This window comes from Siniperca chuatsi, linkage group LG15 (genome assembly GCF_020085105.1).
Source record: "Siniperca chuatsi isolate FFG_IHB_CAS linkage group LG15, ASM2008510v1, whole genome shotgun sequence".
Taxonomy (NCBI): Eukaryota; Metazoa; Chordata; class Actinopteri; order Centrarchiformes; family Sinipercidae; genus Siniperca; species Siniperca chuatsi.
This window is the reverse complement of record NC_058056.1, coordinates 6454816-6477466: the sequence shown is the minus strand read 5'-3', so window position 1 is coordinate 6477466 and position 22651 is coordinate 6454816. Positions and strand designations below refer to the sequence as shown.

Below are 22651 nucleotides of genomic sequence, written 5' to 3'. Positions count from 1 at the left end.
TGTTCGCGCTCTGGCATTCTTTTGAAGAATCATCACTCCTGTTTTATTTATTTGGGAGTTTTTGAGGAAAAGCTAACACTGCTTTATTTAGCTTTGCAGGGTTGTCTTGCACTTACTTTAGCCTACTTAACGTAGTAGGCCCACTACATAATTGACCACTATGAAAAATGCCTAAACCAGCACTACAATACAAATCATTTTAATACAGTTTAGAATTTAACCTAATTATGTTGGCCAATGCAAAACAAATCAAAAGCGTGAGTAGAGTGAAGATATCAAAGTCACTCTCAGAATGGACTGATTTGTTCTGAGATGCTAAAAGTCCCTATCATAATTGTATTTATTTTAAATGTGCCTTCAGTAACCAGTGTAACACACAATAAAAGAGATGTATAGGATCCATTGTTTCAGAATATTTATTTTCCATGTGCAACTATACTTCCAATAAAAATATACAGGCAAGTTGTTTTCTATCACAAAAGCACCAAAATATGTCATGCTGTCAGTTTACACAAAGACCCCTACACCACAAATCATTTCACTTTGTTTCACTTGTGTTCCATGGCTATGACAAAGTAGAAAATACAGTATAGGCTACATGTATGTATTATATGAATAAAATACTGTACAGTTAAATACTGTTTAAACTGGTTACAAAAACTGAGTGGATCTTAGCTCAAAATCTCAAGGTTTCAAAACTTAGTGCACTGAAACCAGACTGCTACCAGAAAGTCTTGGTCCAATACTTGCCAAGTGTGCAAAGTACTGAAGCGGTCCAATCACCCTTGAACTCCCTAAACTCTTTTTCCTCTCCCACCAAAGCAATCTTAGCTGTCTATTACAAACAAAACAATAACTACCAATCAGTGTTGTGCAATAAAGTTGTTGAAATATTTCAGGTATCAAAGCGAAGGATTATAGTAATTCACTGTGAACACTGTATAACACTGCTATGGGCCAATTGGATCAGGCTTTATTTGGGTATTTTCTCTGCGTAATAGTGCTGCAATCAGAAGGGTAACAACAATGCTCTTGTTGTATAAGAGATTAGTTGTTGTGTTATGGTTATGGATGGAGGCTTTGTGTTCTACCAAGAACACAAGAACACTGATCGGAGCAATGAATACACAACAAGGATCTTTCTCCACAAAAAAAGTAAACTTTTAACATGTTGAACAATTTTTCATATATTGTTTTAGAAGTTAGCACTTCTAACTGTTCTATAACTTCCCTAATTATCCTACATAGTTTGAGTCTCAACTCAATGGCTTACACTGTTAAGAGGAAATGTAGGTTTTCTTGCAAAAATACAGGTATATGTAAACATTTACACCAGTTATACCTGACTTTACTGTAAGACGTAATAACAGACAGTGTTGTGAAAGCAAAATGCAGTCTTATAATACGCAACAGTAATGCTAACAGTATACAGCACGAGAAATCAATACCATGCAGATCATCTTAGACATTTTTACTGAAACATTAAGAGATTTTGAGGGTTACAGATGACTTCGGCTGGTCAAAAAAAACTGGATACACTGCTAGTCCTGAACATGTCTTCTGACATCTTCATCGCTGTTCTTAATACAGCTGCTGGTCCTCAATCAGGTTCACTTTGTCTGAAAGTTCATCAAGTGAACAGACAGTCAAGGAAGTAGAATTTATAAAGTGCAGATGTAATGTTTACCAGTTCATCATGACACTGGGCATTTATAAAAATGCACCACTACAAATCAACAGACTTTAGATTCAGATTAAACTTAGTGTCATTAAAAGTACAAATAAGACAAAATGGTTATAGCAACTGCCCAAGCTAGTGCAAATGTCTAACATTTTTAGAGGCACACAATGTAAAGCAGACATTTCTCTCACATAATAATCACAATTTTAAAATTGTATTTCATATTCAAACTGTGGATCCTTCTAAGCCTCCCAAGCAAAAAGGATATGTTTTCTGCTCAGCTCCTGGATGGTTGACTGTACTTTTTTCTGGAACACAATCTGAGCTTCACACATGCAGGCATCTTGAGTTATTTCACTTCTCATTTCCTCTGAAAGAATGAGGAAAATATGGACAAAGTCAAAGCATGTGAGTAATGTTTCACCGTATTGTAGTGTAGCCTCCTTGTAATACTTCATTTGGCTACTTAGTAGAAAAAAGCAACACAGCCCATCTTAACTTCCTCTTAGTGGATCAAAGGCCAGCATCTTTTGAAACCCCCAAAGAGTCGATGTCAATGTTCCATATGAGAACATTTTGGAGCAGACGAAATCAGATAAAAGTTAGGTGTTGTTTTAAATGAAAACATAAGCATAATAGATATTGATTGAACAATGTAGCAGAGATCAGGTACAATCGTGATTTTTCTTTTGTGAGTGAAATTAGAAAATATGTTAAAAATGTTTCAATCACTTCAGCTAGTTAATCACAACCTAGGAGTGCTTAGTTACTGAGGTCAGATGTGGATACCTTTAAAGAGAACACGTTAATAATCGTTTGAGCAATATACTCACTTATACATACAATACCAATTCACTGAAAAAGAAACAATCACAACAGACAAATCAATTACAACCAATTTGTTCTGGTCCTTTACTTGGACCAACGTTCTCTGTGGGCTCACACCACAACTTCCATTGCCTTAGTAGTCTCTCATTCCATAAGCCAGCAGCGCAGCACACGTTTATGTCCTATAAACTGTGCTGTAAATGGCTGAATCAGTAGTAGTATTGCTTGTCGTAGGACACAGTAGCTTTGGTTGCAGTCCGCTGCAGACTTCTCCACAACTAAAGAATGCAAAAAGACAGACGTGAAAGGTATATTAACTATAAAAATCAAAATGTTTACGAACGCATTGTAGCCCTAAATCTATAGACATAGGCAAAGCCCCCTATCAGTGCCATAGGCTTGATCAAACTCCGACCTGGGGCAATGAACTGAAATGTGCATGTGTGAGCACAGACAATTAGTAAGAGCTTTTTCTTCTCTATGGAGGCTGACTCTATTTAACAATATAGTCTGCATTGACAAATTGGCAGAGTTTTGTGTAGGTTGACAGGGTTACAGACTTGTGGTCATACAATTGGGGTGACAATCCTTAAACTTCATTCTATTTTATACAAGCTAGACTCTTAAGGTGAATTTATGGTTCTCCATTGAGATGTTGCGATATTTTAACATGGTTGCACAATTGCTACATAGAGGGTCTGGCTGTGGCAATGTGCACCTCCTCAAAAATGTGAAATGTAACCATACATGATGGCTGTGTGGGCTTCACAACCTTGAGAAATGGTCTACTAGGGCTGATTTGTGTTTCTTCCCCCCTACGTTTCCAGTTCTGGTAGAATTTTGGAATAACATGGAATAAGTTGAAAAATTACTTATCTTCACCTTTTTAGTAACGCTAAACTAATTTCTATCACAAAGTATTAAAGCAGTGCTACCATTGCTATCAAGGGGTAAATCTAGACTCAGCTATAAATCAGTTCTTACACCTGGTGTCATTGAAAGGACACGTATGTATGACACCATGACAAAGAAACATACAATAGATCCACCTTTAGGGAACACAGCCCAACACGTGCACAATTTGAGATGACAGAGACTATTTTTCTAGTTAATGGCAAACCCTAACCTGGGTTAGGTATTGAGTCACTTGAACTGTGTGAATCATGGCACACTTTAGGGACCTGGCAGAAAACGGCTGTCATTGTTCCCTCAAAGGAAGGAGGACTTTGCAGTTTCTCTACTGCTGGGTTGTTATGCCATGCCACCACCTGTGGCTGGCCAGGTAGTTTAGCTATTTGACCATGTAAGATATGAGCTAAATTTCTAGTGCCTGGTATTGCCTTTTGAGCCAGAATATCAACAGAGCATATTCTGTTGTCCAGATTGATCTCTTCAGCATTGAAGAAGTACAGCCATTACTATAACATCCTGCACTCAGGCTGTCTAGACTGTCCATGTTGCCAGTAATAGCATGGTGGATGCCCTGGTCTCATGGTGTCGCCATGAAACCAGGGTAAGAGAGGGACCACCGTATGGTCCCTCAGGGACCACCGTATGGAGTCAGCAAACGGAGATGACATTGTCCTTGACTGGTATTCTTCCTCTCTAGGTTTACATTAGTGTTTTCAGATGCAGAAGAGAAGTGGATGCAGAGTGAAGTTACAGTGTCTTTCTTTACAGTCAGACCAGTTTCCATACAAAAGGTTAGGCTCATCCTGATTTTCAGACTACACAAATGCAAATACGTATATAAATAATAAGTACTACTCAAGCCTATAAACCATTTAAGAGGGCAAAGCCTGTGTGAAACATGACATAAAACAGAGGATATCTATATTGGATTGTGGATTATTGGTAAGTAAAAACAGATAGCGTTTGGAAAACTGGCATCTCACCTTAAATCATCTTGTATAGTTTAGGATGGTTTGAGAATGGTTCTTGTCAAGTCAAGCACATGGTCCAACCCGTCTTTGATAAAGCCTCTTCAAGTATCATAGGGAAAGAGTGTTCAAGGAGCCCTTGGCCAGCTGTTGAAACTTGGTTGCTCATAGTTCCTTTTAGGACTCATGAAAATCAGGTCCATGTATTCCACACTTTTTGGTAAGTTAGTGCCAGTCTGGCAAATTTGCACCAAGAATCAGTCAGGCCAAGCTCAACACTAGTTGTACAAGACAGCTCACAAGGCAATAGTATAAGAGGGTTGGGTGACAAATTCCTGAGGTTAGAACTGATTCAAAATATGGACAATCCCTTGAAAGGTTTCAATACACCATTATGTATGTTGGAAAAAATCCAGATCCTTACGTGAGCATGTTTTCTGGTCTGCATTCAACACATATCCCACTTGACACTTGCAGTTGTATGAGTCACCACTGTTGATACAAATATGCTGGCAGTCATGTCCCTGAGCACATGCATCTGAACCTGTAATGAGACACTTCCACATTTAACTGAATTGGTCGATGTAATTCAAGGTCAAGGAGTTCTTGGTTATCATTCCCTTAATATTCATGGAATACCTTTCCGAAACATTACAATATGTATGTGTGTCTAAAAATACAAGTGCCTCAGCAGCATTTGTTGCAGAAGTCTTTGGAGCTACTATGGAATAACACAAAACATCTTGAGGCACCGCAACAATGTTTACTTGAAAGGAAGAACTTTCTTACGTGAGCATGTTTTCTGATCCATGTTCAACACATATCCCACTCGACACTTGCAGATGTATGAGTTCCCATTGTTGACACAAATATGCTGGCAGTCATGTCCCTGGGCACATGGATCCGAACCTGAACCTGAAAAGAAAAGCTCACACCTCGGTGACTTAGTCTTATGACATCAAAAACAATCACTTAGCTTTTTGCAGAGCCATTGGTCACAGTTCCCTTTAAAAGAAGTGGATGCCTCAGCCATGTAACCGATACATTTCAACATTCCCAGTCTCTATATCTCCTGCTTATTCATGCTGATCTCAAAAAAATATTGACAAGAGTTGATATGTGGTGTGTCCACAAGACAAACTGCCTCATCAGCTCCTACTCTCCAGTCAGAGCTTTTGGTGCTCTGATGAACCACGCTTTGAAGAGCCGAATGGAGTGCTTTGTGGAATATCTGAGATGCTGGATCACATCACAAACACCAAATATGCATACTGAAACAAATCAGGGGCTTACGTGAGCATGTTTTCTGGTCTGCATTCAATACATATCCCACATGACATTTGCAGATATACGAGTCATCACTGTTGACGCAAATGTGTTGGCAGTCATGTCCCTGGGCACATGCATCCGATCCTGAAAAGAAACACTTCCACATCTGACTTAGCCTAACACCATCAGTCAAGAATCTCTTGACCCGTTGAGAACCCCCAACTGACCAAATTTTCTTTTAACAGGAGGATCATGAAATCTATGGTCATGTACTCCATTCCTCTCAGTGCATCGGTCTGAGCTTGTTCACAATGAGCTAAATGATTCCCAAACCATAACCTAACTTACAAGAGATGATATGAAGTGCGTCTGACCGTGTATAAAGTGGCTTACCCCTTTAAAGCTGTTGTGACAAGCGCCAATCAGCCCATTTAAAATATATATATATATATATATATTTATTTACAGTTTCACTGCAGAAAATAACATAGTGAGATTCTAGGGAAGTCGAATACACTGTACCAAAGAAGAGAATCATATCTTTTAGAAAGGTCCAGGTTCTTACGTGAGCATGTTTTCTGGTCTGCATTCAACACATATCCCATTTGACACTTGCAGACAAACGATTCATCAGTGCTGACACAAATATGTTGGCAGTCATGTTCCTGGGCACATCTGTCTGAACCTGAAAAGAAACACTTCCACATCTGACGGGCTCAATTTACATCAATCAAAGAGCCCTTAGTAAGTAATAGAACCTATGATGGGTCATTATGATCAGGCACTTAAAATAACGGTCTCTGAAGCAAACCTGAGACACTCCATCAAATCTAATAAAAAACGTCCAGGTTCTTACGTGAGCATGTTTTCTTGTCTGGATTCAAAATATATCCCACTCGACACTTGCAGATGTACGAATCATCACTGTTTATACAAATGTGCTGGCAATCATGTCCATGGGCACATGGATCAGAACCTGAAAACAGACATTTCCACATGTGATATGACATCTCATGACTTCATTTAAGCAGGGCTTGGACTGTTGGAGCCTTTGTCTGGCCGTTGTTCCTTTTACAATTGATGCTACTATCCGTCTCCCAAGTGTCCAACTTATTCAGACTGACACAAATATCCTGGCAGTCATGTCCCTGGACACTCCACAGGTAACTGACTTCTAAATACATCTGTCAAGGAGCACTTGTGGAGCTTTTAACGGGCCACCAATCCCTTTAAGATTCGTGTAAACCATACCGCTACGTCTATCAGCCCCAGTGTCATTATCAACCATCCTAAACTATTACAAACAACCTACAAGAACTGATAGCACTTCATCAGCACTTGCGGTAAAAATGACACTATGGGGCTGTATTGGCAAACCCCAATACCACAGGATTTTTTTTTAATCATCTAGAAAAAGGCCTCTGTAACATTTAGTCAAGTACTTAGAAGGATTTCACTTGGACGGAACCTGACACATTATACCAGGGCATGCACTCGAAACTCAGACTTTCATTGTCTTACTCAGGGTTCGAATTACAGGGAGATTGGTGGGGTCTGACCACCCCAAATTAAGACTTGGACACCCCCAAAAGAGGTAAAAACAACAGGTACGGAGGGGGGGACACACCAGTGGAGACGCTTTAGATTAATGTAAGTAGCTAGCTATAATACACTCTACTTTATAACCTTCAGAGTTTCTGAATGAGATTGTGTCAAGTGTCTACGGATGAACGCTAACGTTAGCTAGTTTCTAACTTGCTGGCAGTTTTGCTCTAGAATCCTTTGTTGCAAAGTATTCTAGACCTTAAAAGAGACTCTTAACTGTCTTGGTCTAATTACATTTGTTAAGAAAAACGTTTGGAGCTTTTAATGGGCCACCATCGCACTTACAAGCTATGTTAGTCATGGCTATGTTTATCAGTCCCAGTCTCGGTTCAAAATGAATTCACTACAGACTATCGTAATCTATTTAGAACAACCTACATGAGCTGATATGCATTGTGTCCACAGCACAGTGCTTCACCAGCTCTTGCTGTCTAGATAAAAAAGGGGGGTGTTTCTGTCAAACACCAATCCCATATGGATTTTTTAATCCTCCAGAGAATGGCTCATTTACGCATGCACCTAAAATATTGGATTTTGAGGGATGTAACCTGAGACACTGCACCACAACGTGCACATCAAATGTATAGGTAAAATTCAAGTTCTTACGTGAGCATGTTTTCTGGTCTGCATTCAACACATATTCCTCATGACACATGCAAAGGTGAGAATTGCCATTTTTGACACAAATATGTTGGCAGTCATGTCCATGGGCACATGGATCCGAACCTGAACCTGAAAAGAAAAGCTCACACCTCAGTGACTTAGTCTTATGACATCAAAAACAATCACTTAGCTTTTTGCAGAGCCATTGGTCACAGTTCCCTTTAAAAGAAGTGGATGCCTCAGCCATGTAACCGATACATTTCAACATTCCCAGTCTCTATATCTCCTGCTTATTCATGCTGATCTCAAAAAATATTCACAAAAGTTGATATGTGGTGTGTCCACAAGACAAACTGCCTCATCAGCTCCTACTCTCCAGTCAGAGCTTTTGGTGCTCTGATGAACCACGCTTTGAAGAGCTGAATGGAGTGCTTTGTGGAATATCTGAGATGCTGGATCACATCACAAACACCAGATATGCATACTGAAACAAATCAGGGGCTTACGTGAGCATGTTTTCTGGTCTGCATTCAATACATATCCCACACGACACTTGCAGATATACGAGTCATCACTGTTGACGCAAATGTGTTGGCAGTCATGTCCCTGGGCACATGCATCCGATCCTGAAAAGAAACACTTCCACATCTGACTTAGCCTAACACCATCAGTCAAGAAGCTCTTGACCCGCTGAGAACCCCCAACTGACCAAATTTCCTTTTAACAGGAGGATCATGAAATCTATGGTCATGTACTCCATTCCTCTCAGTGCATCAGTCTGAGCTTGTTCACAATGAGCTAAATGATTCCCAAATCATAACCCAACTTACAAGAGATGATATGAAGTGCGTCTGACCGTGTATAAAGTGGCTTACCCTTTAAAGCTGTTGTGACAAGCGCCAATCAGCCCATATATATATATATATATATATATATATATATATATATATATATATATATATATATATATATATATATATAAATATTTATTTACATGCAGAAAATAACATAGTGAGATTCTAGGAAGTCGAATACACTGTACCAAAGAAGAGAATCATATCTTTTAGAAAGGTCCAGGTTCTTACGTGAGCATGTTTTCTGGTCTGCATTCAACACATATCCCATTTGACACTTGCAGACAAACGATTCATCAGTGCTGACACAAATATGCTGGCAGTCATGTTCCTGGGCACATCTGTCTGAACCTGAAAAGAAACACTTCCACATCTGACGGGCTCAATTTACATCAATCAAAGAGCCCTTAGTAAGTAATAGAACCTATGATGGGTCATTATGATCAGGCACTTAAAATAACGGTCTCTGAAGCAAACCTGAGACACTCCATTAAATCTAATAAAAAATGTCCAGGTTCTTACGTGAGCATGTTTTCTTGTCTGGATTCAAAATATATCCCACTCGACACTTGCAGATGTACGAATCATCACTGTTTATACAAATGTGCTGGCAATCATGTCCATGGGCACATGGATCAGAACCTGAAAACAGACATTTCCACATGTGATATGACATCTCATGACATCATTTAAGCAGGGCTTGGACTGTTGGAGCCTTTGTCTGGCCGTTGTTCCTTTTACAATTGATGCTACTATCCATCTCCCAAATGTCCGACTTATTCAGACTGACACAAATATCCTGGCAGTCATGTCCCTGGACACTCCACAGGTAACTGACTTCTAAATACATCTGTCAAGGAGCACTTGTGGAGCTTTTAACGGGCCACCAATCCCTTTAAGATTTGTGTAAACCATACCGCTACGTCTATCAGCCCCAGTGTCATTATCAACCATCCTAAACTATTACAAACAACCTAAAAGAACTGATAGCTTCATCAGCTCTTGCGGTCAAAATGACACTTTGGGGCTGTATTGGCAAACCCCAATACCACAGGATTTTTTTTTAATCATCTAGAAAAAGGCCTCTGTAAAATTTTGTCAAGTACTTAGAAGGATTTCATTTGGACGAAACCTGACACATTATACCAGGGCATGCACTCGAAACTCAGAGATTCATTGTCTTACGCAAATAAAGTGGCTTACCCATTTAAAGCTGTTGTGACAAGCGCCAATCGGCCCATTTAAAAAATATATATATATTTATTTATTTACAGTTTCACTGCAGAAAATAACATAGTGAGATTCTAGGGAAACCGAATACACTGTACCAAAGAAGAGAATCGTATCTTTTAGAAAGGTCCAGGTTCTTACGTGAGCATGTTTTCTGGTCTGCATTCAACACATATTCCTCATGACACATGCAAAGGTGAGAATCGCCATTTTTGACACAAATATGCTGGCAGTCATGTCCCTGGGCACATGCATCCGAACCTGAAAAGAGACACTTCAACAGCTAACATAGTCTAGCACCATCAGTTAATTAATCTTTGGTCTGTTGTGGAGCTTATGATGTGTCAACAGAATAAAAAAATAATTTACCCTATGCCTTATTCTACATTTATTCAAGCACCTAAATGTATGTATTTTAGTAATAATCCATACACATTGCATCAAGACATACGGTCCAGATTTCTACATGAGCATTTCTTCTGTCCCTGGGTTAGGTACATACATCTGAACCTGAAAAGAGACACTTCCACAGCTAAAATCCACAGCTAACTTCCTTGGTGAAGCTTATGATTGGCCAAAATTGATTTTTTTAAAAACGTATAAAGGCCATGGCCAAATGCTCAGTGCCTCTTTCTGCATTTAATCAAGTATATACAATAATAACAATAAAGATTGTAGTTAACCACAGACAGAGCACTAGGACATGCATATCAAATCTAATGATAAAGCTCAAGTCCTTACGTGAGCATGTTTTCTGGTCTGCATTCAACACATATCCCACTTGACATTTGCAGACGTACGAGTCACCATTGCTGACACAAATATGTTGGCAGTCATGTCCCTGAGCACAAGTATCTGAACCTGAAAAGAGACATTCACACTTGTAACTGTAACTGACTTATAGCCATCAAGAAGCACTTAGTCTCTTTACAGTTTAAGTCATGACCACATGCTCTATACCTGCAGGTACATCAGTCCCAGTCTCCGAACACCCTTCTCATTCAAAATAAATTCAGATCTTACTTCCTAATTATTTAAAACAACCTAAAAGAGCTGATGTATGTGGGTCCACAGTGCTTCACCAACTTTTGGAGTGGCAAACACCAATACTAGCATTTTTAATGTTCCAGAGAATTGGTTCTCTAACATTTATTCAAGTAAATAACAGACTTTGAGGGAAAACCAAGACACTGAACCCTAACATGCATATAAAATTTATAGGTAAAATTCTGGTTCTTATCTGAGCATGTTTTCTGGTCTCCATTCAACACGGCACAGGCAAAGGTATGAATCACCATTTGTGATACAAATATGCTGGCAGTCATGTCCGTGGTCACATATATCCAAACCTGAAAAGACGCTTCCACAGCTAACACTTCCACCATCAGAATAGGCCAGCATTAATTGAAAAAAAGAAATGTGATGGCCTCGCCAAATGCTTTGAGCCTTTGTCTACCTTCAACCAAGCACGTACATTTCTAAATGTCTTTAGCTAACCAGTGACAGTGCACTAAGACATACATATCATAAGGTCCAAGTTCTTACGTGAGCATGTTTTTTGGTCTGCATTTAACTTATATCCCGCTCGACACTTGCAGATGTACGAGTCATCATCGTTTTCACAAATGTGCTGGCAATCATGTCCATGAAGACAAGAAGCAGAACCTGAAATGAGACATGTCCACATGTAACTGACATCTCATGACATCCGTCAAGGACAGCCTGGACTGTTAGCCTCTGTCTGGCCATTGTAACGTTTACTACTGATGTTAACAATGGTTCCATTCCATTCCTCTTTCTGTATCAATCAGTCCCCCGAGTCTCTGAGTTATTCAGGTTGAGCTCAACAACTGACTGTGTGAAAGTGCTAAGAGCAAAGTGTAATATTAGTCACAAGAGGCATGTAGAAAGTGTGTACAAAGTACCTCAACAATTCTTGGTCATTCACAATTATAGTATGTTTTCTATCAGAAGTCCACATTACAACACGCCTGTCCAACAGCAAGACCTGGTGGCTTCTGGATTTAATCAAGTACTAAAGTAACGATTGTCGTAAACCAAAGACACTGCTCTAAGGCATGCATATCAAATCACATAAGGCATGTTTTCTGGTCTGCATTTAAAATCAATTTGATACTTGCAGATGTAGACGCTTGACAAAAACATACACTCCAAATCTAACAAAATGGTAAAGGTGCTTACGTGAGCATGTTTTCTGGTCGGCATTCAATACATATCCCAAATGACACTTGCAGATGTAAGAATCATCAGTGTTTACACAAACATGCTGGCAGTCATTTCCCTGGGCACATGTAGGTGAACCTGAAAACAGACACTACCACATGTAACACACTCAATCTAATTATCAATTGAGTCTAATTGTCAAGCACATCATAGCTGAGACTTTAATGGGCTATTCTTATAAAATATATAATTCATGGTCATTTGCTCAAACTCTCTGTGCATCAATGCTAGTTTCCTAATTTCATGCTTTTTCAAATAAATTCAATATTGCTGCATACATAAAATTTTAAAGCTACTTTGGCAAACAAAACTTCCAAAGAATGTGTTCTACATTTACTCAAGTACCAACAATAATGAACTTTTGGGAAACCTTGGACACTGCACCAAGAGATGGACATGAAATCTATTTGGAAGGGATCTTACGTGAGCATGTTTTCTTGTCTGCGTTCAACACATATCCCTCGTGACACATACAAAGGTAAGAATCGCCATTTTTGACACAAATATGGTGGCAGTCATGTCCCTGGGCACATGCATCCAACTCTGAAAAGAGACATTTCTACATGTAACTGACTGTCTCAACAACCAGTTGTGGTACACTACTCAGGGCAACCCCGTAACAATAGTCACAAGAGCTGATCTAGCCTGACCCTGTACAAATTCAAGAAGAACTGAGCTTTCACTTCCCACTTTTCAGAATCCAAGTAGCAACTGCCATAACTGAAGCAGAAGCCAGTGTGGAAGTGCCTTAAGGTGCAGTTCCTTTAATGGCTTCTGTGATGACTCCAAGAATACTTCAACAATACCAAAAGACTGGGAAAACCCCAACTTTTCTCTTATGACACAAAATTATCTCAACAACTCACAAGCCAACGTATTTCTACAGATTTTGTTTAAAAAAACATGATACAAACATAAAGTCTACCTGAAAGGTCCAGGTTCTTACGTGAGCATGTTTTCTGGTCTGCATTCAACACATATCCCATTCGACATTTACAGATGTATGAATTATCAGTGCTGACACAAATATGCTGGCAGTCATGTTCCTGGGAACATGAATCCAAACCTGAAATAAAAAAACTCACACATCTGACATGAAGCCCCTGAACTTATTGTAGAACCTTTGATTGGCAATTATTACTTTTACAATTGATATAAACAAGCTAAGAGGTGCCTCACCAGATCTTGCTATGTACAGTATATGAAGGATACATAGAAACTTTCAGTCATGCAAAACACATAGGAACTGATCAAAAGACAACAAATCTATAAAAAATATTCTGGTTCTTACGTGAGCATGTTTTCTGGTCTGCATTCAACACATATCCCTCTTGACATTTGCAGATGTACGAGTCACCATTGCTGACACAAATATGTTGGCAGTCATGTCCTTGGGCACATGCATCTGAACCTGAAAAGAAACACTTCCACATCTAACCAACTAAGTCTAACTACATAAGTCAAGGAGCCCTGCGTCAGTTCTATTTCATACATGAGCACATCACCCTTTATGGGCTTTCAACTTTTCCGATCTGTGATGAGCTTATGGGGGTTCTCCCTATAAGGACAATGCCCTCCTTAAGACCCTAATTAAGTTTTTACTGACCACTCTAAATGTCAGCCATGTCCTTTAGACAACTGCATACAGCTTAATTTAGATTTTTTTGGCTCTTTGTAGTCGTTTTATGTTTCTTTGTGGTCGTTTTGCATCACTTGGTCGTTATTCTGTGTGTCTTTGTAGTTATTTTGCTTCATTTTGTGTTCATTTTGTATCACTTTGTGGTCGTTCTATGTGTCTTTATAGTTGTTTTGCTTTATTTTGTGGTCATTTTGTGTCTCTTTGTAGTTGTTTTACATCTCTTTGTAGTCGTTTTGCGTGTCTCTGTGGTTGTTTTGCATCACTTTGGAATCATTTTGCATTTCTTTGTGGTCGTTTTGTGCCTCTTTGTGATTGTTTTGCGTCTCTTTGTGGTCGTTCTGTGTCTCTTTGCAGTTATTTTGTATCACTTTGTGGTCGTTCTGTGTCTCTTTGCAGTTATTTTGTATCACTTTGTGGTCGTTCTGTTTCTTTGTAGTTGTTTTGCTTCATTTTGTGGTCATTTTGTGTCTCGTTGTAGTTGTTTTGCATCTCTTTGTGGTCGTTTTGCATGTCTTTGTAGTTGTTTTGCATCTCTTTGTGGTCGTTTGATTGACTTTATAACAACAGACACTTACAGAGGTTCTGTTACTAACAAGCCAGCTATCTATCTCTTTCTTACTCTGGTAGGGGGGCACCCCTCTGGCCCCGCCTCTGCCTGGGCCAATGGCACCAGTTTCATGTGAGGGCATAAGTTAAGTCATGTCCATGTTACAGCTAGTAAAGTCACCTGGCTCTACCCCCGAAAGTCCTACTAGAGTGAAAATATAACTAGAGTTACAATAGAATACCATTATTGGAGTGTCACTTGGAGATGGATTTGATATGCATGTTGGAGATGGAGATGATGATGAGATGTCATTCCTTTTATCATTTATGGTGGCCACAGCCGTATGCTCTGTGCCATTTTTAGCATCTGCCCCAGTCTTTCATGTCTTGCTCTGCCCTAATGTATTTATGACAACAAATATACTTGTCTCAAAAGCTAAAAATAAAACCAGTTGAGAAATGTATGATCTTACGTGAGCATGTTTTCTGGTCTGCATTCAACACATATCCCACTCGACACTTGCAGCTGTATGAGTCACCATTGTTGATACAAATATGCTGGCAGTTATGTCCATGGGCACATGCATCCGAACCTGAAAAGAGACACATCTGACTGACATAGTCCAGTCTTCAGTCTAGAGCAGGGGCCTCAAAACTAGGCCTTCAAGTCCTGCTCATTTAATTTGTGCTGAATAGTGTCTGCCCTAATCTATTTAGGGCAACCCAAAACATTAGTAACAAGAGATGGTATGCAGTGTGTCCACAGCACAAAGTGAACTAACTGATGTCCAAATAGAGCTTCAAAAGCTTATGAACTTAGAACAAAGTTCTCACTTTAAATTTTTTAAAAGTTAGAATTTTCTGCCTCTAATAAGGCTTTCCCCATCCAATTCAAAATCATTGTTTAAGCAAGATTCAATGAAAGTACAACTTTTAAACATGTTCAATCTTTTTTGGCAGTAGTTTTAAGATAGAGGATCATGTAAAAACAAAGACTGGGATTTTGTGACACTGAGACATTTGGACAAAAACATTAAGACAAAGATAAAGATTCTTACGTGAGCATGTTTTCTCGTCCGGGTTCAAGACATAGCCCGCACGACATTTGCAGTTGTATGAGTTGCCATCGTTGACACAAATGTGCTGGCAATTGTGTCCCTGAGCACATGCATCCAAACCTGAAAAGAAACACTCTGATGTCTGATTGGCTTAAGCCTAGTGAAATCAATAATTTCGTGTTATACTTTTGTGTTAGTGAGTTGTGAGTATGTATTGATTAATTGTGCAAGTTTGTAGTTCCGTAGAGCCACATGCAGATTAGTTTGCTTGATCTCTGTGCTTCAGATAGTGATATTAGAGTGAATTAATTTTGTTGTTTCAAATCCTGTGTTATTTGTGAAGGAAGAGACAGTCATTTGCCACTTTCAAAGGTTACACTGGCTTTTGAATTTAAGTCAGCTGAATAACTATCCATCTTAATTTTCCAACACAATACTCCAAGCAGTTCAGACCATGCAAACACAAAATCTACTAAAGGCAACACTCTGTCATAATCACTGCATGTCTTTGGTAGTGACGCCACTGTTGTGGACGGACAGAAGTTGGTCTCAGTGAAACACAGAGGTTGGTTGAACTCACGCACTCACGTTCAAGATGTCATTGAAAAACAAGCTTTTGAATCTGCGTGACTGGAAGTCAGTCAGAAATTTAAGCACAGTGTGTGACGAGTTCAGCGCCAGGGGGAAACTTGCATAAATAGCATGGGTAACCTTAGCTGTTACCTTGCTAGTTTGGGTGGTACCAAAAGTTGTAAAGAGAAATTAAAAGGTGAAATTCTTACATTTATTTATTTATTTTTACTTGTGGATGGTTATTTAAAAGTACTGTATTTTAATGAAATACTTCTGCGTTACCTTGCAATAACTTTTGGGTTACCAAGAGTGTTTTACGTTCTCTCAAAATAACTTTTGTGTTACCATGCAATACGTTTTTGCATTCCTCCTGATGTCCACAGCTGTAGCTGCATGCTTGGCAGTGGGTTGAGCTACGGCTGAAGCTGTGGCTGGAGCTATGGATGCTGTTGTTGCTAGGGATACAGTTGCAGCTGTTTCTATGGCTATTGTTACAGCATGTCTACACAAGAGGCATTTTTCAGTCGTCCGTCCGGCGGAACAGATACGCTCTTATTTTAATCCGTCCAGCTGTCTGCACAGGCCACGTACCTGAAGTGTATTTTTTTACACTTTTTTGTTCTGTTTTAAGAATTTGAACCCTGTGCTTTTATCAGATGAAACAGATGTGTTACCAAAATATATCGCAGGAGTTCAAGAAGAAGCTTCACCACAACGCTCAGCCGCCCTTCCTGTACGGATCAGCAGAGGGAATGCAAAATGTATTGTGAGATATCGCAATAGATTGCTTGGGACTGCAAAAGAATTGGGAGGGATCACAAAACTTATTATGAGAAAATGCAAAACTTTTTGTGAGGGAATGCAAAAGCAGTTCAGATAAAAAACTAAAGACTTTTTGGGGGGGATCCATACAAAATAATTTGAGAGTTACACTTTTATTTTGAACACCTCCTGGTTCTTATTTTCCAAGTTCTGATATCACCCAAATATATCATGGCAATGAGCAATTGGGCTGGATCAAGCATTCCTGTAGCCTACAAGCATTAAGTACGACATTAAATATAAAAATTACATTTTAGCAGAAAATATGTAAACGCTTCACATGATTACTTTTTCCCCCAAATTTTTAAACATGCAAACATTCTTCACTCTACTAAATGTAATGCTTTGTTTATAGGAACAGTTTGATATTTTTTCTTCCTGGAATCATGTTGTCACCGTGAGGTTGTCAGGCAACTGGCAGAGACACCCAGAAGTCACTGCGCTCAGCCAATAAATACAAGAAATAATATCACACAAAATCCCCTGTGTAACTTGTTGTTCTTGAAAATGTTTCATTTTTTGTAAGGATTAAAATAATTAAATATAACATGTTAACTATTAAGCTATAAAGTGCTGGTAGGCTAGCTAGTGTATTTCCCCAAATGTTCCCATTTAACCATTTAAAATCTATTGTCTTTGTATTATAATTAACATATTTTAAAATAACTTGTTTTTGTGCACTCAGAGGAAGATTTAAGCAATTATAAAAATGAATGGTTTCATAAAAATGTCTTAATTTCTTACCGTTTCCACTCAAATACATTTTAGTCAAATTTAGCTGAAGCTAATTCAGTTTTTGCTGTGCAGAATGAGTGGCCGTTAATATTCTGTCAAAGACTGCAAAAGCCCAACTTGCGGACCTGGGCAGCTTAGCACGTCTTCGGGTAACTGAGCAGGGCACACGGCATAAGGCACAAGATGCAGCGCAGAATGCAAAGAGCAGCGCGCTCCCTGTGAAAAGTGAAGGCAGCATCATATTAGGGTTTCAACCATTTTAAAGTGTTCAAGGTTGTTGAATTTGCTCTGAATTGGCAGATCAACCAGTGATCAGAGATTTGTCTTCTTCTTTAAGTTGGTTAGTACATGACTCATTGGACATGTTTCATGTTGACTGCGGTAACGACACACATCACCATCTGCATGGCAACAGTTAGCGAACGCCTTTTTGTGGGAAATCAAACACAACAAGTGGCGGTAAATCACTGGTTACCTTCCCTTGTTCTTAAGACTAAAGAAGAGGACCAGTGACTTTAAAATGGAGATTCCCTCTATGGTGCTGTCCATTTGATCACAGGTGACATTTAAAGGACGGATCTGACATACCGTTGTTTCCTTTATCGTCATTTTCATTATTTATTCCATTACCGTCTTTTCTGCCATCTAGGTCTAGTCCATAATCATCAATTCGGCCATCTAATGGAATATCCGCACTCCCATTATCAGCATCCTTACCACACAAGGTTTCCCTAAATTTGGAAGTGAGCTTCTCTATGACACCATAGGTCTCCACATAAAAGACATGGTCATCATGTGGGTGGCTGGCCATGAGGCGGAGGGACATCATATCAGCTCTGTCTACTCCCACTGCGTAGATCTCGATCCCAGATGCCCGAGCTGCTGCTGATACATCCTCTACCTTGTCCTGGGGCCTCCCGTCTGTCACAATGATGGCTACTTTGGCGATATTCATGGAGCTAACTCGGGCCCCTGCCTTCGTGGTGAAAGCTTTCTCCATGGCAGTCTTGATGGCCATGCCTGTCATGGTGCCCGAAGCGAGGGGCTCAACACGGGCCAGTGCCTGCTTCAGGGCAGACTTGTCAAAATACGTCTTCAGCAGAAACTCTATCTGCACTGTGCTGGCATAATTGACGAGGCCGACTCGCGTGGCATCTGAGCCGATCTCCAAGCTGTCCACCATGTCTTGCAGGAACTCTTTGGCCTTTTCAAACTCAGCGGGGCGTACACTGCGGGAGCTGTCTATAATGAAGACCAAGTCTATAGGCCGATTTCTGCAGTTGGACCTTGTTGCTGTAATAAAAATAAAAAAATGTTTTAATGGATCAAAAGTGTATTTTCATTTGTTTTTGGATTTAAGATACAGTACTACAACTCTCACAACTTGTGAGAATGGAAATCTCCTGGTCTTCTCATATAGCATGCATTCCTACACATCCCTGCACACACACTCATTAAAGCACACACACTTTAAACCAGACTCTGACTGGTCGCCTGATTCACTTAGAGATATTTTTAATGAAATGAGAAGCAAACAAGCTGCACCAGATGCTAATCGTGCTCATAACGTTTGAGTGCTCCAATTTTATTAAACCAGATAAATTCTAGAATATCATAACAGCTAATACGTCACTTTCAAATACGGTTTGCTAGAATATTCCATCAAGTAATAAGCAAACAAGCGGATAATATTCAGCTTCAGAATGGCCCCTAAAAGGTAGTGTTAAAAGATACACTCCCTCAAGTCATTATAGCTCTTATTAGCGCTACCAAATCCCCAAATGTTTTGTTTTAAGTGTTGGTCACTTAAAACTCAGCACAGTGAGATAAGAATTATGAAATCAGGAACCTTTAAGCTTGCTTATAAAACACCAGCGTACTATGGGCTGAATACAAGCATACACTATAAATAGGAAATCACTAATCAACACTAATCAACCTTTTCTCCAGCCATTGCACCTAGGCAAAAGAGAAAATGTTGTAATGAAACTACAGCAAGATTAAACAAACTTTCCCCAGGAACTAAAGTTAGCTGTGGTATCTCCATGAGTTCCAAAAGATTTCATTTTCTACCTCAATATCGCTGGACTTTCATGAGCTCTATCAGAAAAATATGAATGTTTTCATTAATTGCTAATAAATGAGAAACAAACTTTATGAGACAAATATGTTATTGTCTATGTCTATGTCTATTGTACATGCTATGGTGGCTTCTCCTTTGAATTTGCCAGAAATGACTGTCCACGACTCCACATCTGACTTTTGGGAGTTACATGAGAACACAAGAGTTATGGCAAGAAATGAAGTACCTGCGGCCGTTCTGATGGATGCAGGAGAGCCACTCGAGTCTCCAGCAGGCTGCCAGGATGCAAATGGTGCAGCTGTGCGTTGCAGCTGTGAGAGCGGCTGGCTTCTCTTTGGCGGCTGGTGGTGGGAGGGCTGATAGCGATAAAACCTGGAATTAGTGCCACCAGCTTTGCCAAGAGAGAGGAAGAAGGCAGAGGGGAGAGCATTAGAGCAGTGGTTACTTCAGTTTAACTCAAGCAAAATGAGGTGCAACGTGACAGGCGTGCATTAATGATTATTAGCTTAATAGCACTTTTTCAATGTGAATATCACAGAAGGGAATATATGTGCATTACATGCCTTTTGGGCTGTTGTTGAAGACCTATTTACATCGTATACAGTATACTGTCACACACACAGACACACATTTACGGATGCAATTATTTTGCCTAATTTATGCTGTAATCCCTGGTCAAAACAAAAAAGCCAATAACTAAATACAATATATTTATAGTATAAAATTGGTACATTAATGTTTAAATTATGACTGTGGAGAATAACCAGGTCATTTTAATTTAGCCCCAGTTTGTGCCTCTCATGTATGAACGTTACATTGGAGTCACAGAGCTAAGCATCTGATCTTCAGAAAAATAAATACCCAGTGATCTTTGAAAAAACAACACTTACTGCTGTTCTGAAGGTATTTCCAGAATCCTCTCCTACCCATCTGTGTGAAAGAATATTCGATGTTGCGCCTCTTTCTCTTAATCAAAACAAAAAGCCGGAAATGACATGTCTCCTTGCTCAATTTGTACAACATGAACCAAATTTAACATTTCATTATCACTTATACTGGTGTATATTGATGTCTCTTTCCAATATTTTATATTTTCATACAAAATGCCAACAAAGCATTAATATTTTACTTGTGTATTACAAAACAGACAAGAACATTATATTACCTGAATAGGAAAAATAGTGGCAACTTGGAAAATGGGATAGTAATCTATGGGATATGTTTGTTTTTTTGCTTTTTTTTAAAAAAAAAATATATTTGAAATATCCGGTTAGAATAAACATTGAGGATTCTGAAAACACCTTCAGAAGTGTTGTTAAACAACCTTCTGGGTTATTTCTGCTTAGCTCTGTGGCTGGAATGTAATGGTAATAGACGAGGGGCACAAATCATACAGGTACCTAGTATTGTAAATTATAATATAATTCTTTTTAAAATAATAATAATAATAATAATAATAATAATAATAATAATAATAATAGGTGTAGTCAGATTGATTTTTTTAAAGTGAATAATTTCACGTCAAATTTCACAAATGTGTCCAAACCATGACACACTCATGGAAAACAAATGAGAGGGTTATTGCACGCATCCAAAGCAGGTGGATGGACACTGTAAACGAACATGTAGGACACATAACATCAGCCAACCAACCTCCGTCGTCAGTTCTGCGTCTCCCCTGCTTCAGGTGGTTGTCGGTAGCTGTGTGATCCCCCAGCTGGACCTCTTGAAAGGTTTCAGAACTTGGTTCTTCGTCAGAGGTTTGTTCGTTAGATTTGGCATCTTCAAACGGCTGCTTGACCCTCGGAGGGACTTGCGGGGACACCCGCGGGATTAATGGCCTAATTGAGTGAATCTGCCGGTCGTGTGACCCAAACTGTGGGAGAGTTCCCAGAGTTCCCGACGCCAGGACGCCAATGAAACAGAGCAGTCCCCACATTGCTGAAGTCATGTTGCCCTCAGTCGCGCACAGTTGTTTTCGGTCCACTGCCACAGCTGTCTGTGGCCTCTTTATATGCTCTGGTCCACGGCCCACGAGGCGTGGGGAGCGAGAGGCCCAATCCAGAGACATGTGGAGGAAGTGAAGGAAGGAGTGCACAAGGTAAGGTGCTTACTGTGCTGTGCTGTGATTCTGAACTAGAATTTACTGAGTTTGTCCTGGATTTCCAGGACTTAATTGCTTTCTGAAGTTAAGGTCATTTTTATTATTCTATTATATATGTATATTATTTGAATATTTATTTAACAAACAATACAATGTGCATTTTCATATTAGACTGTCACTACTACTAGCAGTAGTAGTAAACTACTCCTAAATCAGGAAACACCGGAGGCTATAATAATAATAATAATAATAATAATAATAATAATAATCACTGGTGAAATATCTATTAAATAGCTTTTTACTCAAATAGCCGACTGTACTTAGGTAGAGTTTTAAGACAGGCCTCCTTGTATTTTACTTGAGTATTTCCATTTTATGCTACTTTATACTTCTACACCACAACATTTAATTGACAGCTACTAGTTAGTAGTCAGATTGAAGATCAAGATTTTTTCAAAAATATAATCAGCTTATAAAATGTGATGCACTGTTCTAAATTGAACTACCAAAACAGAATATAAAGTAGAACAGTGCTTACATCTTAATGGACCAGTGATAATAATCCAATAATATAACTTAACATTCTGACATGGCCGTTCTGTCACCTGATGAGTACTTTTACTTAAGATACTTTAAGTACGTTTGGCTGCCAAAACATTTGTACTTCTACTTAAGTATAATTAAGAATGCAGGACTTTTACTTATAATGGAGTATTCTTATAGCGTGGTGCTACTTTTACTTATGTAAAAGATCTCAGTACTTCTATCACTGGGTATAATCATTTTTCCTGAGAAGATATTAATGTTGCATACATTTAGTGTCTTTCCAGAAGTTGAACAGATAAAAAAAGAAACCGCTTTAGTAGCTTTATCCGAGTTGAATGTTAAAGCTAAGTA

The 22651-nt window shown here is 39.1% G+C and overlaps 1 protein-coding gene across 5 annotated transcripts; it reads right to left on the bottom strand.

The window, feature by feature from the left end:
* Window positions 1-400: 400 nt before the first annotated feature.
* Window positions 401-21740, bottom strand: LOC122861466 (matrilin-2-like). 5 transcript variants are annotated; one of them, XM_044165916.1, is made up of 24 exons: window positions 21304-21431; window positions 20541-20616; window positions 19877-20041; window positions 18156-18860; window positions 15438-15557; window positions 14853-14972; window positions 13486-13605; window positions 13120-13260; window positions 12618-12737; window positions 12153-12272; window positions 11496-11615; window positions 10692-10811; window positions 10092-10211; window positions 9243-9362; window positions 8952-9071; window positions 8373-8492; window positions 7870-7995; window positions 6515-6634; window positions 6224-6343; window positions 5683-5802; window positions 5179-5304; window positions 4814-4933; window positions 1950-2051; window positions 401-1634 (listed from the first exon to the last, which is right to left on the bottom strand). In XM_044165916.1, the coding sequence occupies exons 2-24, from the start codon at window positions 20578-20580 to the stop codon at window positions 1582-1584; spliced, it is 3258 nt and encodes a 1085-aa protein (XP_044021851.1). In that variant the 5' UTR covers window positions 20581-20616; window positions 21304-21431; the 3' UTR covers window positions 401-1581. The 5 variants fall into 5 exon arrangements, with proteins under 5 accessions (XP_044021851.1, XP_044021846.1, XP_044021847.1 ...); XM_044165911.1 differs by lacking the exon at window positions 20541-20616 and having other exon boundaries at window positions 21304-21740; XM_044165912.1 differs by lacking the exon at window positions 20541-20616 and having other exon boundaries at window positions 13141-13260; window positions 21304-21740.
* Window positions 21741-22651: the final 911 nt, after the last annotated feature.